This window comes from Ursus americanus, chromosome 2 (genome assembly GCF_024610735.1).
Source record: "Ursus americanus isolate L20-20 chromosome 2, mUrsAme1.1.p, whole genome shotgun sequence".
In the NCBI taxonomy this organism is placed as follows: domain Eukaryota; kingdom Metazoa; phylum Chordata; class Mammalia; order Carnivora; family Ursidae; genus Ursus; species Ursus americanus.
The window spans coordinates 72,555,872-72,574,147 of NC_142128.1; the positions used below are offsets into that span (position 1 = coordinate 72,555,872).

The window sequence follows — 18,276 nt, forward strand, 5'->3', positions numbered from 1 at the left end:
GGATGTACATCCTCGGTGTCTAGCAGACACCTGCCCCATGACAAGTGTTTAGCACATTTTGCTGAATTGAACCAAAGGTAAAGAAGTTGGCTGGGAAAGAGCAGACGTCATTGAGAATACTGGGAGTGTCCTGGAGGTTAGGAAATAATGGCTTGTAAGGAAAAGAAAAGAGTAGTGTGAGCGGTAAGTGAAAGATGAACCAGTGGTCTTTCAGGCGTAGGGGGGTTAGTGAGAAAGCCAACCTTCCCTCCTGGCCTTGAAAATCGAGAAAAAAAAAAAAAAAACCTTTATAAGGGTTGCATAGAAAGTGGTTTAATCAGATAAATGCCAAATTCCAGCAAAGGCGAAGGAGTTAAAGGCACTTTGGAAAAAATTAAAGTGTTGTGTTTACTTAACTTGTGTTTAAGAAAAGACTATGGATCCAGAAGCAGGTGACCATTCTAAGGAGTATCAGGAAGTTTTTCCTGTGACATCTTTACATAAGCTATACGTTAGCAGTCTGTAACTCTAGGCCACATTACCCTTCTGACTCCAACCATCTTAGGATGTCTTCTCCAACTCTCCCAACAGACATCATTCTACAATTCCAAATATAAACTCTCCTCAATCCACCCTCAATGACTCCCTATACTCCTATCCCTGCCAAACTTCTCAATGAATGGGATTATCTCTAAATCACCCAAGCCAGATTTCTAAGAGTTATCATCATCTTGTTTTTATTTCCCACATTCCAATTAGTCACCAAATCCTGTCATTTCCCCCATGGAAATGGATCTAAAGGGCCATCCCCATTGTCTCAACCTTACTCAGCTCACCATCCCTCTTTTTTTTTTTTTATTTTATTTATGTATTTGATAGAGAGGCAGCAAGAGAGGGAACACAAGCAGGGGGAGTGGGAGAGGGAGAATCAGGCTTCCCGCTGAGCAGGGAGCCTGATGCGGGGCTCGATCCCAGAATGCTGGGATCATGACCTGAGCCGAAGGCAGATGCTTAACGACTGAGCCACCCAGGCACCCCATCACCATCCCTCTTCTTGTCTTATTGCTACAGACATCTCTCTTTCAAGTCATTGTCTACATTTGAGAGTGATTATTTTAAAATACAAATCTGATTATATCATTGTCTGTGCAAAATTTATAAATGGTTCCTCTTGTCTCCAGGATAAAGCCTTCAAATGTGGTAGAAGATTCGAAAAGATGTGGACTCTATTGGTACCGCCTACAATGATGCTCCTGCAGCTCCACGGTCTCTCATGTCTTTAGGCTGCACACAGGTATTCCCCTTGCTTGTGATGTCCCGCTCCTCATTCCTACTTCCTTCCAGTTAATTCTAATTAGTTCTGAAATAATGAGTTTGAGTATCACATGATGCCAGAAACTATACTTAACTACTTAGATCGGCCTTAGGTGCCACTCCACAGTTCTCTTATAATCCCCTGTAATATAAAAGTATGTAATACATTTAACGACAAATGCTTATTTGTTCATATTATCTACAAAACCACCAAAGTGATTTTTTTTTACCTTTAACACTAAGATCTATAGCATTTAGCGCATGTTCTTGAATATAGAAAATGCACACAAAAAGAGAAAATGCGCAATGAATTTTGAATGAATGATCCAGTCATAGCTATGGATTAATCCATCATCTGTCCCAGAAGGCAATCTGCTCTGCCAGGACGGAGGTCCTCAATGCTTCTGTGAGCCTGAGCCCACTCTAAATCAAAAGCCACAAAGGCAAATTCATGGCTTTGGCAAATGATTAAAACTAAACATTGTTTCTGAATGATTGTGCCTTAAACTTCTGATCAGCGTTGAGAGATTGTGCAACTCAATATGCATCTTTCAGCAATTATAGATCAATGTTAACATTCTGTGCCATGAGATAGCACACATCCTATGTTATCAGCCTGGAGCAGGTCTTGTCACCAGTGTTGTGCTCATCACTCATTACAGTGGGGAAAGGATGCACAATGCATGCAGTGTGGCAACGACAGACCACTCTGAACACCTTTCTCATTATCTGCAGAGCCCATGCTTGGAAATAATTATACTCTAGCCTTGGGTTTATCATCCTAAGTTTCAGAATCCGCTCAGTATGTTTAATATCTAACTGGCCTCTATGCATAATATTTCCTTTAGAATAAGAATTATATACACTATTCCTGGGTTCTTTAAAGAATGATGCATGGTGTATCGATTACAACAATTATCAGTGCAAGTCTGAACCAAGTATCACTGCAAAGAGGTACTCTAGCACCAATTACCATTACAGCTATAGATTTATACTACCTTTTCCTCCTCTATATCATAGTTATAATATTTTTAACATCCTCAGAGCAAAGAGGCTGATGACTATGCTGATTAATAGTGAAACTAGCATAATACTGATTAGCAAGATGCTACGAGAGATTAAAGGCAGATTTTTTATTTTCAGTGGGAACATCTTTGAGTTTTTACCCAATAAGATTTAGCTTGTGCATTTAGATATACCTTTTCTAAGGACACCAGAAAGTTACAAATACCTTTTAAAAAAGTCACTTAAAGTAGACTTTATAAGCCTAGGATTCATCTCTGAAAGATGACTGAATTTTATCAATTTGAAGACTGCTCTTTTCTCCGTCATAGATTTAAATCTAGGAATTATGATACACTTCATAATCAAGAGTGTCTTGGTGTTGTATTATATTTCAGTTGCAGATTTTTTTCTCTCTTGATTTATATGGAATCAAAGTAACTATCAGTGATTAATTCTGATGAACTATGAAAATTGGTTTATATTTTTACATTATTTTATCATTTACTTACTGTATTTATCTTATTAGTATTATTTATTAGTATTATTAATACTTTATTATTACCACAAGAGTCAACTCCAGTGATCTGGCCTCCCTCTACGGGGGGACCAGGGCTCCCTGGCTTCTCATTGAATGATCCCCAGGCCAGCCTACCCACCTAGCCAAGGTAAGGCAATCATATTCCCACTAGATTGCCCTCAGGGGAACAAACTTACATAGCTAGGTTAGGGATGGAATTCCATGCTTTGTTTCCTAAATTCCCACTCCAGGGCACTGGCATCGCTCGACTGGGGTCCTACTGCAATCTCTGGCTACCTCGAACTACCCTGCACAGCATGTGCCGTACGGTCTTCTCTCCAGGGCATCTGGAGCCCCTCAGGCCTGAGATCTGCCACCCAGCCTCACATTCTAGATAGCCTCATGGGTGGAGGGGGCCCCTCCCCCCACAGTACGATTTGATACTAAGATGGCAATAGTCACTCCCCATTTGGACGTGCTGCCTGATGGGGACCCAGGCCTCTCCAGGAAACAGAAATCCCAGATGTTTCTCATTCCAGGGTGCCCTGGTGCCCCCAAGCAAGGCTTCAGAATTCCAGAGATATCTGGTTCGGAGTGATAGGGTCCCTTTGTGAAGGCAACCTTAGACGTTTGCAGACACCTCGTTTCCCACACAGAACACCACAGACACACAGCGTCTCCTGAACCGGTCCTGGCCTGGTTTAGGGACTGGAGCTGGACCAGATTTCTGCTTGCTTCAGAGAGCTGTGCGAGACCAATACGCCCTGTTAGCTCTCCCGCACCAAGACTCCAGGAGCCAGGACTCTCCAAGTACTAGGACTCCCGGATGTCTCTTGCCGGAGGATCCCCAGGCAAGCCTGCCCCACCTGGCCATGGCAGGACGGTCAAATTCCCCCAGATCTGCCTTCAACGGGAACAGTCATCAGTAGGTTGTTTGTGACTTGGAATTAAGCAGGTGCTTATTTCCTATGAAAGCCCACTCCAGTGACCTGGCCTCTCCAGACGCAGGACGGCTTCCAGACCCCTGATTTCCCGGAACCATACCCGGGGCAAGCGTAGTACATACCCCTTCAGCAAGTCTTCAACAGCCAGTGCTCTGCAGGCCTACGGAGCTAGGGTCTGGCGCCAACCACCCGCATATCCTCCCGGATGCAGGGGTGCCCCAACCCTGTGAATCACTCTGAGGCGGTGGCTGCAAATAAGCAACAGTCCCCCATATGAATGTGCTGCCTGTTAAGGACCGAGGCCTCTCCAAAAACGGGTGATCCCAAATGTCTTTTATTCCAGGGTATCCTGGTGCCACGAAGCAAGGCTTCAGACTTCCTGACATAACTGGCTTCTGGAAGTCAGGGTCCTTTCTGTAGGTACAGGCCTGAACATAGCCAGATGCCCGCCTTCCCGCAAGAGCCCGGGCTAGGGACCGTACCTCCCCTGATCCCGTGCGGGCGCAGAGCAGGAACTGGGCTGGGCGGGATTCCCGCTTGCTACAGAGCGCGGAGCAGGTCCCGCATGCGCAGTCATCTCTGCGGACGGCGCATGGCGCATCGCGCATCGCGGCAGCCACGCCGGCGCCCAGGGCTCCCCAGGCCTGCGCACCGCTCCGGACCAGGCAGTCAGGTAGCCCCACGCCTGCCCTTGCGGAACTAGGCGCCATTGGGTAGGTGGGGCCTGCAGCTGGGCGGTGGCCTTGTGTCTCCACGACCCTCGAACTCTCCCCGGTCTCCGGGTACTCTTCATGGCAAGACACGCTTGTATGCAGTATGTGCTGCTTTCTTTATGAATGACTGATTTTATTATTTTGTCATTACAGATAATGGAAATCTTTTTCGTTTCTGTAGGATTTGCTTTCGCAGCGAGACATAACTGGAATAACCGCAGCTTTCAATCTTAAACTTGTTTTTTGCAGGTTTTCTTAGTCGTTATTGTATTTGTCCTCCCATCTACTCCTTCTACCATCGGTGCAAGTGGAAGAATGTCCTTGACACTATTGCAGGATTCTCATCTTTCTAGAAAAATCATGGAGGCTAGAGCTCGTTCTAGGGATAGAAAGACCGGCTCCTGTTGGTCAGCCCTAAGAGCAGAGAAGAGGGAGTGCATTCTTGTGCTTTCTTGAATCTAACGATACTTTCAGGAGTACGGTTGTCTGTGGAAATATTAAATATTCTACTTCCCCGTGCTTACTGCTTCTCCCAGTACTAACAAACTCACCCTTCCTTCTTCTCAAAGTCTGTCTGTATGCTCTTCCTCCCACGTTACTCCTCTCATAAATATCGTAACATGTACAAAGGCGTTATTTGATATTAAAATATTATATTCTTAATTAACATGCATGACTTCCTCAGTCTACTGCCTGTGTTTAATATGTATGTGTATGTATACTTTTTAATCTGTAAAATTGGTAAAATATATATAAAGTTTAATTCGGAGTAAACCATTTCCAAGTATCCAAGATGCTATGTTTGAAAAACACTCCACTTTTATAAATGGTTTCTATCTTGCTTAATTTTGTGAGTTTCTTGGGAAGATAATAGGAAAATTGTAATATTTGCATTTTATAGTAAATATGCCAATGTTATACATACGTTTCACACTTCTGTAATTATAATGTTTTAATCATAACAAATATCTTTCTTGTGTCTGATCATTAGGATAATTGTTATTCCTGAATATTTGAAATGTTATAATACTAATACATTTCTAAATCCTTTGTTTTATAATATGGCAGCTTCAGAGAATAAATTCTTGCCTACACATATCATAATTTTCCAGTTTAAACTTGTAAATAGAGCACAGAGATTATGACCTCAGTAATTTATCCCTGAGTATGGTTCTAATATATTCAAAAAAGAAAGCAATTCAGTGTAAGAAAAGGATACCCGTAAAAAGTATAGGTAAATATTGTTAAAACCTAGCAGCAAAATTTGAAGATATTAAATTAGTGACAACCAGGATTTTTACGGCTTCATAGTTTATGGAAAAACTTTCAGCAAGTCATTTCATCATAACCATGACCCTGAGAATTCAGTGATATTATTATGCCTGTACGTTAGAATGAGGACCCAGAAGCTCGGAACTATTTATCAGTGTCAAACCACTAGAAACCACTAGAACACATCAACGGTGGGACTGGAAGCCCTGTCTTCTGCTTTCAAATTCCACAGTCTTTCCATTCCACCCATACTTCATATTACTATATGTTTTTTAGCTCATCCCCTTCTCACTCAGACCTGCGCACACACCTTGCTGATAGCTAGGAAGTCACTAGAAGTACTCAGGGAGTTTAAAATGGAGCGTGCCATACGCATCCACTCGCTAAACCACAAACCAGGTGTCAAATCCAAGATGACAGAAGAGACATTCACCCCTTTCTAAAACCTCTGCAGCCCTTCCCCCCTTGCTATTCAGCTCATTATTACTTATACAATAATTCTACTAATAAATGTAGTCAGAAGACGTAAGTGTCGTTCAGCGTCCTGAAAGAAATGCATTTTTGCTCTGCTCGTAGGCCACTTGTTCTATGAAGATCTTCCTGACCCTAAGCAATGTCATCAGCTCCTTTCTCTGTGCTTCCTCAGCATTCTGCTCAGTGAGAGACTGTGAGTTTTGTTTGCACGCCTCCTTCCAGAATAAACTGTGAGTATTTAGTTGGGGATAAATTTTGTCTTAGTCATCTTTATGTCTCCACAGTCTGGCACAATGTCCAGGGCCATGCAAGTATGTCATAAATATTTGCTGAGTGGATAATATGTGTTATTTTGTTAACTCATTCAACAAACATTTGGCGAAAGCCGCAACTTCATTTCTTCATGAAAGTATTTCACATGGCTCTCGTTCTGAGCAAAGGCCTGAACAAGTGTTTAGTTTTTTTTACAGGACATTACAAAAAATGATCAATTTCATAGTTAAGAACATATAGAAAAACAATCGTTTTCCTTTGATGCCATGAAGATACGGTTTGTGAAATTCAAATATTCTTTTTTGGCTGGCACACATTATTTGCCTTTTGGGTGTGAAAGATATTTGTTATGGGCATATGTAGATGGTGAATTAAATGTGAGGTATTTTGGCTGATGCTCACGGAAACAACATTTAAATGTTCTTTAAACTCATGTCTTACATATTGTATATCTATATAAATATGGACTATTAATAATTATTCCCAATAAGTTGATTTAAACGTATCAAATAGTTTATGTATTAACTTTGTATTATGTATTAAGTTTATGGAAAAACTTTAATCAGTAAATCAATAATCAGTAAATCAGTAATCAGTAAAAAACTTACAGTAATACTGGTAATCATAATGAAAATAACAACTTTTCTTATGTAATAAGCTTAGATTTTATAATATATAATACTTTTATTTCCCCAAATTATGTTCATGACCATTAAATTATCTATATGATTTGTCATAGAAAAATGATATTAGAAAAGTGATTTAGTTGATCAAAAATATATTTAGAAAAGATGGAGCATTAAGCCTAGATTCAAATCTCCACATTGACCAAAATTCAAATTATGCTTTTGATAAATGCCATTGTAATAGCGGCATCAGAGTTGGTGACCTGTTTGTCTTATTTATCAGAATGGATGAGGACTATTGGAGAGAGCACAGAAAAGAACATAAAAAAAATTATTAATAGAATAAGGTCTGATAGGAAATTATAAATGAGTAACCATGTAATGCAGAGAGGTAGAATAAGTTTCAGGTGTGCATGTGAAAGACTGTATGACAATGCAATTGATATAAACTAGTAAGGAAAACCACACTGTCGCTGGAACTATTCTGAAGGGTAGACCTGTCCTGCATAATCTAGACCTCCCACCAGAGGGCAATAGAGAGCAGGTCAGGAAAGGTGTGCTCACATTTTGTTTGCAAGATCCATGATACTTCTGTGTTAATTCTTATCTTAAATTTTAAAGGAGGAAAAAGGTGTTGTTAAAACTTGATGCTTTTCTTTTGCTTTTTCCCATTTAATAGTAGTCTATTGACTTGGGTTATTGTATTATTGGGCGCCTAGTTCTACCTTAACCACATGCTTCGGTATATCCTCAACATAATAAGGAGAGTGATTTTCTTAAAATGTGAGTCAAATCATTTCAGTCCTCTGCTCAGAACTATCCAACAACTTCCCATCTTATTAAAGCAAGAGCCAAAGTCCTTACAATAGCGCACAAGCCCCAGTAGTCTTATTATGTCTCCTTCTCCTTGTTCACTGCACTCCAGTCATATCAACTTCATTGCTGCTTCTCATACATTCCAGTACTCTTGACCTCGGGGCCTTTGCATCTGCTGTTCCTTTGCCTTGAATGCTATTCCACAAGGTATTTGCCTGACTGCCTTCCTTACCTCTGTAGAACTTTATTCATGTGTTACCTTCTTAGTAAGCCCTTCCCTAGTCATTCAGCTTAAAGTTAATTCTAATTACCCCTTTTTGTTTGACTTTTACTTTTCTCCACTGTATTTTTCACCACTTAACCCACTATATATTTCATTTATTTCTTATTTTATACGTGTCTATCTCTTCCCTCTAGAATGTTAAGAGGACTTTTTCATCACCTTTCTTTATTCTTATTTTTACAGAGCTTATAACAATGCCTAGCTCAATGTATATACATACGTGAGTGTGTTGACAAAATTAACTGAATGAATTTAACAGATATTTATTTTTAGTCATATCATTTATCCAGAACTGTTACTATCAATAAATACTACACACACACACACACACACACTCACACATTACTTTGTGTTGTCACATGAAAATCCACGTTATTGTCTACATCAGTGGTTTCTCAAAGTGTGGTCCCCACACCAGCAGCATCAGCATCGGTATCACATGGGAACTTGTTATGAATGCACGGACCCTACCACAAATCTACTAAATCAGAAACTGTATTTTAATAAGGTCTCTGAGTGAGTCAGATGCATACTAAACTTCGAGAAGCACTGATAGAGATGAGTGTATTAAGTTGGAAATGGAAATTGAACTTTTAATGCATTCTTATTTTTCATATTAGAGATTTCAAGTTTTTCTTGGGTATAGTAAGTTTGGGAATATTCTGGCTTTAATAAACGGCAAGTGAGTCTTCTTCTTAGTGAACCCTACACCTACCGTCACCTTCATCCCTACAGTCCGTCTTCCAGGCTGGGTCCTAATGTCTTAGCCCTGGTATTGCAGTGGCTTTCTAACTAACTAGTCTCCATGTGCCAACTAGTCTTCTAACTAGTCTCCATACACTAACACATTTTCTTGAATTAAAATGAATTTTTTCATATGTTTTCATTTCTGAAATAAAGATGCATCTTATAATCAATAAGTAAATTTGATGAAGTGGGTTTTTTTTTCTTATTTTCCACAAGATTGTTTTTATGCCAAAGACCTATTTTATAATAGAGGAAATAAGATCTTTTCCTACAGTGTTTTGCTTCATCATGCATCTGATTGCCCTTTTCCTGCCCTCTTGTGGCCCCATTTTTCTCATATTTCAGGCATCTTAATGTGCAAATTTTCATTCATCAATCTGCTAATTTTAAGAGAGACCTCAGTGAAAGCATGATGCATTGCATAAGCTTGAACTAAAAGCAGTCACATGCTCAAGGCTAATACTCTTTTCATTAAAGAAGTTTGCAACTGTTTACTTTCAGCTTAAATTGGAGTTTTTGCTTATGCCTGGCATATTCTCACCAGCATCTTCCGTGGCTCTCTCTGAACCTATTTCTGCAGTTCATGAATCACCACTTAGGAAGCGCAATGGAGCACACAGAGCAGGATTCCCGCAGTGTGAGCCCTCTCTCCATGTGCTACCGCTCTTTTTCCTCTCCTGCCTCTCTGTCTTTTAAAATTTATTACGTTTTCTTACTTTGCTGCTCTGAGGAGCACAGGCTTTTTCCTGTAAGCCAGATTCTTTATGAGCCTCTAAATTTGGATGTAGCACACAGCAGCTAGGTTATTGTAATAGCTTCCAGGATTCATTGGGAGGTCTAGGTTGAGCCAGAATGTCTACGCATCATGCTGATTACTAATAGTCTTTTTCTTCTCTTCCCAGCTCTGGCTTTTCCCTTGGTCCTATAGACCTTCTTTGGGCTTCTCATTAATTGCCACAAGCACTGGTAGCCAGGGAATGGTATCGAGGTAAGCTAGCCTCCTTGTGGGTCTAAATGATGGGATATTGCAAGAAAAGCTTCTAAATTAAGGTCACATAAACCTGATTTCTGGCTCCCAGCCCTAGCTATACATTAGAATCGTCAATTAAATTTGACTCTCTGAAGGTGGAGTCTGGCATCTCTGTTTCAGATCTCTCTGGGTAATGGCTAATGTCTAGTCAGGGCTGGGAACCACTGATGAGCTCCCAGAATGCAGGCTGTTTTACTTGTGGAGATTGGTGATCAAGCCTAAAATCGCACCTTTGTGTCCGAATGAGCCTAACTAGCTAATAACAGACATGATTCTTACTGCCTGATGAGTGTCTTTTAAACTCTGTAAGCAAGTTATATTCATGTCAGCAGAGCTAAAATAATAAAATTTAGCTGATTTCTTAGAAAACAAGAGAAGGGCATAGTCAAATAGGGAACAACTCTGTTATACCAAGGTTCAGGCAAGGGAAGCGTCCTCATTGTGGGCTTTCAGCTAACGTTCTGGTGAGAAAAAGGCATTGATTTTCACTGGGCCCAGCAGGGATACAGTATATCCACAGTATAAATTAATTCATTGTAGAGTAAAGTGCCTGATAATAGAGGTGCTTTACTACATTTGGAATATACCCTTGACGTCTTTTATGCCTAAATTTATACCACTGAAAGGATTCATTATAATCCAATTAATTGAAATGTAAAAAAATAAAAACACATATATTGTAAAACACCATTTTTCAAGCTGTGTTTTGCAATTATAAGACTATGTCAGAACACTGTAGCTAATAGGGCTGAAACATTTCTCCAAAGTCATGTCTGTTACTTTTAGTCACCGTTCACAGTATTGTACTAGCAGCAGGAAATAGAATGTACTATCTTAATAAACCATAAGAGTTGTTAAATGTGTCCATTATAAACAAAAGCAATCCCACACCAACCCCACAAAAATTTATCTCTTATTTTTACTCAAAAATTTTAAAAACTGAAATTGAATTGCCATAACTCAATTTTAAACAATGGATATGATGATTTGGCACATAATAAGGAGCTTTTCATGTGTCAGTACTGTTTCATAAGCCCCTTCACTGTTCCTCATAAATTTTAGCTTAATATTGGTAGTTGAAGGCAATCAATAATAAAATAATTTTCCACTTAACATATCATTCTACCATCATAACTTATACATGGAGAAGGTAAACTCTAATATCTATTTACCTCAGTTTCATTACCACAAAGGGTGCCCAGAAATATATGGAAGAATTTAGGCAATTAGAACAATTCAGAAACAGTTTATTAAGGAGCCATTATTCACTATACTGGGCACCTTGGGAACAGTGCCTCCTCTTAATACAATGACTGACATATAAAAAATACCCCCAAAATATTGATGAATTAAAGAATAAATAGAAGACATGATTTCTGTCCTTTAGGAACCAACACTTCAGTGAGAGGAGACAAAAACACAGATATCTGAAGAATAGGACAGAGTTCTTTAATAGAGGCACAAACCACGATGGAGGTAATAAATTACTACAGCAGCTTGAAAGTATTATTTCAGCAGACATGAAGTGCTTCCTGAGTTAGACAAGAGGTGAACAAAGTACTGAAAGTACAGAACTTCACAGAGTAGACATTGAATTGAGGAAGGACATCTCAGAGGGAGGGAAACCACTTGAAGAAAAAATGAAGACAATTCAGGGACAGGGAGTGCTTTGGTGGAAGAGGTTGTAGAGATATGACTAATATGTAACGGACAAATTGTGGAGGGTTTTCAATGGGATGTTAAAATTATTCTGTGTGGTGGGAAGCTCTCAAGATTCTCCAGAAGGAATGGCACAGTCAGATCTATTTTAGAGGAATTATTTCAGAGGCACAATGTTCAGAACAACGTGAAGAAGCTAGAGGCTGGAGGTAGAGTTTAGGAGTATGCAGTAAGTATACACAAGATGATGAGGACATGAGCCAAGGCACTGGTTAGAGAGTGGAGGAGCTCAATCTGGAAGACATCTTGGATGTCCAAATAGATTTTGAAGATTGGTTGTAGGTGAAGATTGAGGGCAAGGGAGCCAATTTCATGCCAGAGCAACTAGGAATATATCAATTTTATAAAAGAGATATTTCCAGAATGTGTAATATTAGCAAGATGATATTGGAGGGTTCTGTTATAAATTTTGAAGAGAAGTACTTACCAAATAATTACATTGCTTAACATACTCGGGAAAAGAATGACAAGACAAAGAAGTAAGTGCGAAAGGGTTGAGAGAAGAAGGTAAGTTGAAAGCCAGATATCACAGGAGGTTACAAAAGTGGCAAGAGATAAGGGAAAAGTGGCATTCAGATGTGAATAATGTCACACTGATGTGACAGGAAGCACAGGAAAGTGGCGAGCAGGTTAGGATGAATGAATGTGAGAAAACATAGATTATATGAGTTGCCCCCTTACTGTAGAGAATCCAAAGATTAAAACAGTGCAAGAAGGATGGTCACCATGAAGAAATTACCTAACTGGGTAACTGGTTCAGGAGGATGGGGAGCATAGACACTGAGCAGGAGAATAATAAATAGCATGTACCCTTCTAGTGAATGAATGGCCAGCTTGTTACTCTGTACTCAAATACCATGTCAGCAGAAACTTTGTGCTACTACTATTTGCTATTTCCAAGAAATTAAAGAAGTGACTTCTTTATTTTAAAAAAGTGACTTCTTTACTAATAAAATTGTGGTTTATCTTATTTACCATGCTCCAGCAGCCTTGTTATCACTGATCTGTTGCTTGCACTTTAGAACCCACTAATGTCTATCCATTCTATGGCCTGCCTTCCCAGCAGGCTGCAGAAGCAGACGTTGGGCATTCGCAGGCACGCTTTAGCTAGGACAAAAGACACCTTCTCATGAGGAAACTTGAAGGGCCCTGACCTGGAAAGCGAGGCCCCATAGAGCCCACTACTTCTAGACTGAATCCAAGATTTAAATGATGAAAGGGTTCCATTTAAAACAACAACAATGTGCACTGGGCGTTACACGTAACTAATGAATCGTTGCACAAGACATCAAAAACTAATGATGTACTATACAGTGGCTAACTGAACGTAATTAAAAAAAAGACACAGTGAACAGAATTTATAAAAATAAACAAAAACAGTGACAACTGGCAAACATTTAGGACTTTTCATGGTTTAAGAAGCTTTCTAAAGACCATTTTCATAAGCAATTGAATGAGACCTGAAAAGTCACCTCTGCTTCTGTCATATTAAAAAAAGGGGGAGTGGGGCACCTGGGTAGCGCAGTCGTTAAGCGTCTGCCTTCGGCTCAGGGCGTGATCCCAGCGATCTGGGTTCGAGCCCCACATCAGGCTCCTCCACTGGAAGCCTGCTTCTTCCTCTCCCACTCCCCCTGCTTGTGTTCCCTCTCTTGCTGGCTGTCTCAGTCAAATAAATGGAAAAAAAAAAAAAAGAAAAAAAGGGGGGGGAAGCTAATTACATTCTCTGGTCTTTAAATGTGTAACACTTACCAGAATAATCGCGGGGACAAATACAAGTGTATCTTCCTATTTCATTGAGACATGTAGCTTCGTTCTTACAGGGATCTGAGACACATTCATCCACTTCCAGGTCACAGTGCCTGCCTTGATATCCTGGGACACAGAAGCAGGAATAGCCACTGATTTCATCCTGGCATACGGCCCCATTGTGGCAAGGGCTGGACGCACACTCATCAAGATCCTTTTCACAGAACCTTCCAGCATATCCATCGGGGCAGATGCAGACAGGGTGAAGAGGGTCCTGATGGCAAACACCTCCGTGTTGGCAGGCGTTTGTGCCACAGAAAACAATGGCAGTTTCACAGGTTGTCCCACTAAAACCAGGAGGACATTTGCAAAGAAAGCTCCTTTCTCCTGGGGTGTTCACACAAGTGGCATTTCCTTGACAGGGATTGGAGAAGCATGGATCTTTCACGTTGTCACAGTCTTTGTCCAAATCAATGGCCGCGTCTGAACAATGGCACTTGTTGTCTTTTGGATGATCATTGCATATAGAATTGTTTTGACAAGAATTTGAGAGGCACCTGGTGTCATTTTTATTGCAAAAGGAACCTACAGGGAAATAAAAAAATATCAGGATGAAGTTTACAAATAAATAAATAGCTAAGGATAAAATTAAAGATCTTCTTTCTGCTCCTATGCCATCTCAGACTCATTAATAAAATACAGTTGGCTGCATTCTTTTGATGAGCTTTATCAGATGATGTTTAATGGTGAGGTTTTTCATTAATGATGATTTGTCAAATCTTTTCATGTAGTTGCTAATAAGAAACAAAAATAGCTGGTTTGAGATTCTTTGCTTCTCCACTTCCCTTTCTCAGAGCCAAATGCCATTGAGCAATGGGGTGAATTGAAGCAGCTATTAAATTGTCCTATACACATTTATTTTTGAAATTCACATTCTCTCATGGAGGATTTTGGAGCATACCGGGAAATGAGATACCAAATTTCTCTGAATATAGTCTAACTGAAACTAATATTTAAGTGAATGTTACAACTTGGTTTATGACTGCTTTATTATAATTACCATTTATGTTCTTGTACTAAGCTTGCCAGGTATTTCACAGATATTATTTCTAATCCTCACAACAACACAGTGTTATTATGTACATCTTACAGATGACACATTAAATCCCTCTGCAAGGAAATAGATGTAGTAAAATATATGGAATTCGTTTTTCTAAAAGCAACTCTGTTCTAGGGATACATTTTTGAAATTCTAATTGGAATAATAACCAACAGAAAAATAATAATTCTTTAATTTTTTTGCTAAACTCTTTTGATATTTGTATGTATAGAAGTTTTCCCCAAATATACATACATTATGATCCCAGCATTGCTATTTTCTTAATCACATATACGGAGAAGCTTTCTGATTTGTCAACTCAAGTGTATTATCCCACAAAACACTGTCTTGCATGTGGATTCATCTACTATATCATTCTCTTATTTTTACTTCTTTTCTCACCATATTGCTCACAAATATAGTAACGGGCAACAGTACAGGCTTGTAATAAAAAAGGTACAAAATGGAGAGTTTGCTCTTAGGACATAAGACATAAATCAACTATTGTCAGAAGAAAATAGTGTGTAAACTTTGAGAACTATGTAATGATAAATCCTTTCCCTCTCTTCCTGCAAAAAGAGAGGTGGTTCTCATAACACCGTGTGGCCACCAACAGGGTGATGGGAAGATACTGAAAATAAATGACTAATTGGTGCATCATACAAGATTGCGAAGATTTTCATATTTATCTTCTATGGAGTCTTCCTGGAAGCCAACAATTTTCCTCTAGTGCCTACGCATAGAAAGTTAACATATGCTTCTATATTATCAGGAAGGTTGTTCAGAGAGCAAACGTTTTCTACTCCCTATGAGAAAACTCAACTAATCATCCTTATACTTTAGGTTTGTTTTTTTGTTTTTTTGTTTTCAGATGCTGGCTTTCCTATCACATCTTCACATGTGAAGTCTTAGCTCCAGTGTCACTTCCTGAGAGCTTTCTCTGAACTCCTTTTCTAAGTTTTATTTGCTATGTTATATATGCTGTTATTTCTTTGTGTATATGCTTGTTTGTTTTGTGTTTTCTCATTAGAATGTTAACTCGGTGGAGGAAAGGAGACCTTGTGTCTCTGTATTTCCTGGGTCCACAATATCACCTGTCTCATCGCAGGTACTCAATACATACTTATCATCTGAAGGAAGGGGGAAAATGTCACAACAGAAACACGGAAGGGGGCTGTGCAATCACAGGGGCCAGGAAAAGTGTTACCAGGAAAAGTCTCAATGAAGAAAAGGTACTTGAGATGTCTTTTTCAATGAATGCGAGTGAAGGAAGGATAGTATTTGCGAAAGAGAACTAAAGCAAGGGGGATATTGGCATTCTCTGTCCATAATAAAAGCATGAGAGGGTGTGGGGCAGCAAATGGGAGGAATATGCAGAAATATTTAATAAGTTCAAACTTTTGGCAGCATTTTAAGTTCTTGTGTCCAAACTGAGAAAATTCAATTAAATACTATTGTTGCCCTCTTCACCATCAACGGCATTTATGAATTTAGGTTTTCCATTTATTTTTGTTTTGTTAGTGATGATGGTGATGGTTTTTTCCTTCCTTTAATAATCAAGCATTATTGTTTATGCCATGAAATGAAGCATTTGTGTGGAAACACAGCAAAGGAAATTAACATTTATACCCAAGGCCCCTCCAATGCAACTTTTAAAATGGATTTCTTATAATATTTGTATAAAGCATTTTACAGATGGAAAGCTAAGTTTTGTAAAGACTAAGTCATTTGCATAGTGTCAAAGAGGTAGGATTTGAACCTCTGGTTTGTCTGATTCTAAAGTCCATTTCTCTTTACTACATTATTTTAGAAGTTAGGATACTTACTGGGTAGAGTTTCTTATGTAAACGTGGTGATATTCACATAAATGTTTAATTCTCTTCCTTTCCAAAATTCCGTGGAAGACATAAAGGGATAGCAAATAAGCATATTGAAAAATGCTCAACATCATTTATTATTAGGAAAACAAATTGAAAAAACAATATCTAGAATGGCCACTAGAATGGCCAAATGACAAAAATTGGCAATACTAGGTATTGTATTGACAGGAAGTGGAGAAAATGGAAGTCTCCTTCATGCCCTCCTGCAACTAATCATTCTTGTCTACATGTTATCAGTTGTATTAGTGTTTTCAAATGTTGGCCTTTGACTTTGTATAGTTTCTGTACAGTGTCTTTGTTTTCTATCCTAGATTTCTGCTTTTGCCTTTTTATTTATTTTTTTTTAAGATTTTATTTATTTATTTGACAGAGAGAGAGACAGCCAGCGAGAGAGGGAACACAAGCAGGGGGAGTGGGAGAGAAAGAAGCAGGCTCATAGCAGAAGAGCCTGATGTGGGGCTCTATCCCATAACGCTAGGATCACGCCCTGAGCCGAAGGCAGACGCTTAACCGCTGTGCCACCCAGGCGCCCCTGCCTTTTTATTTTCTTAATTCTACTTGCTTTGGGTTTAATTGCTATTTACTCTTTCAGTTATTTCTAATTTATTAACTTAGGACTAAAAATTTCTGTGTAAGCACAGCTTTACTGTGTTTCTTATAAATTTATTTTCAGTATCATTCAAATAAAAATATTTTCTAATTTTCATGGTGATTTCTTCTTTGACCTATGAAAAATCTATAAATATCAATTATATCAAATTGTTAACTGTGTTATTCTGAACTTCTATAGCATTGGGGTTTTTTCTACTATTTCTCTTCATTGAGATTGATGCATTGAAATCTCCTATAGTGAATATGAATTTTCTATTTCTTTTAGTTCTGACAATTTTCACTTCTATATTCTGAAGCTATGTTCTTATGTTCATAGAAATTTAAAATGGTTATATCGTCCTGCTGGTTTGACCCTCATATATTCAAAAAAATATCCTTTTTATCTTTAGTAATGCATCATACCTTAAAAAAGACGACTTTTCCTGTTGTTGTACTGCTGTATCAGTCAAATATCTTATACATGGCTGGTGGGAATGCAAAATGGCGCAGCCACCTTGGAAAACAGTTTCCAAGTGTCTTATTAATTTAAACATACACTTATTCAGCAATTCCACACCTAGATATTTCCCCCAAGAAAATGAAAACATAATGTCCACACAAGAACTTGCTTGCAAAATTCATAGTGCCTTTATTCATAATGTCCAACACTGGAAAAAATCCAAATATTCATCAGTTGGGAAATAAATTTTAATATATCACACATTGGGCTATTACTCAAGAATAAAATGGACAAATTACTGACCCAGTGAACAACATGAAGGAATCTTTAAAGTATTATGTTAATTAAGAGAAACCAGGCACAAAGACTATCAGCTGTATGACTCAATTTTATGACATTCTAGAGAAGGCAAACTTATAATGATGGAAAGCAACTTAGTGGTCACCAGGAAATGGAGGTGGGTGAAGGCAACTAACTGTAAAGGGGCAGGAAGGAGTTTTTATGGAAACATTCTGTGTCATGATTGTGTAATAGTTATTGGCCATAGGCATTTGCCACTGAAATTGGGTTAATTTAATTGTATGTAAATTATACCTCAATAAATCAGACAAAAAAAAACAGTCCTAGAAAAAAGAACAAAAAGGGATGAAATTGTCATATTCACAAGAGCTAGAAGAGAGGCTGAGGGGACAGCAATAATTACCCGTGTACATACACTAATACATAAAGGGAAGCTAGGCTGCAGATGGGTGAGTTGTAGTAGACTTAGCTTACCAGAATCAGCAAAA

General features: G+C 38.8%; 1 protein-coding gene across 1 annotated transcript in view; it reads right to left on the bottom strand.

Moving 5' to 3' along the window:
- Positions 1–18,276, bottom strand: part of CRB1 (crumbs cell polarity complex component 1) — a 195,147-nt gene that overhangs the window by 123,362 nt on the left and 53,509 nt on the right. The window contains exon 2 of the mRNA XM_087857530.1: positions 13,462–14,043. Within this exon, the coding sequence (XP_087713656.1) occupies positions 13,462–14,043 (582 nt within the window). The remainder of the gene's footprint in view (positions 1–13,461; positions 14,044–18,276) is intronic.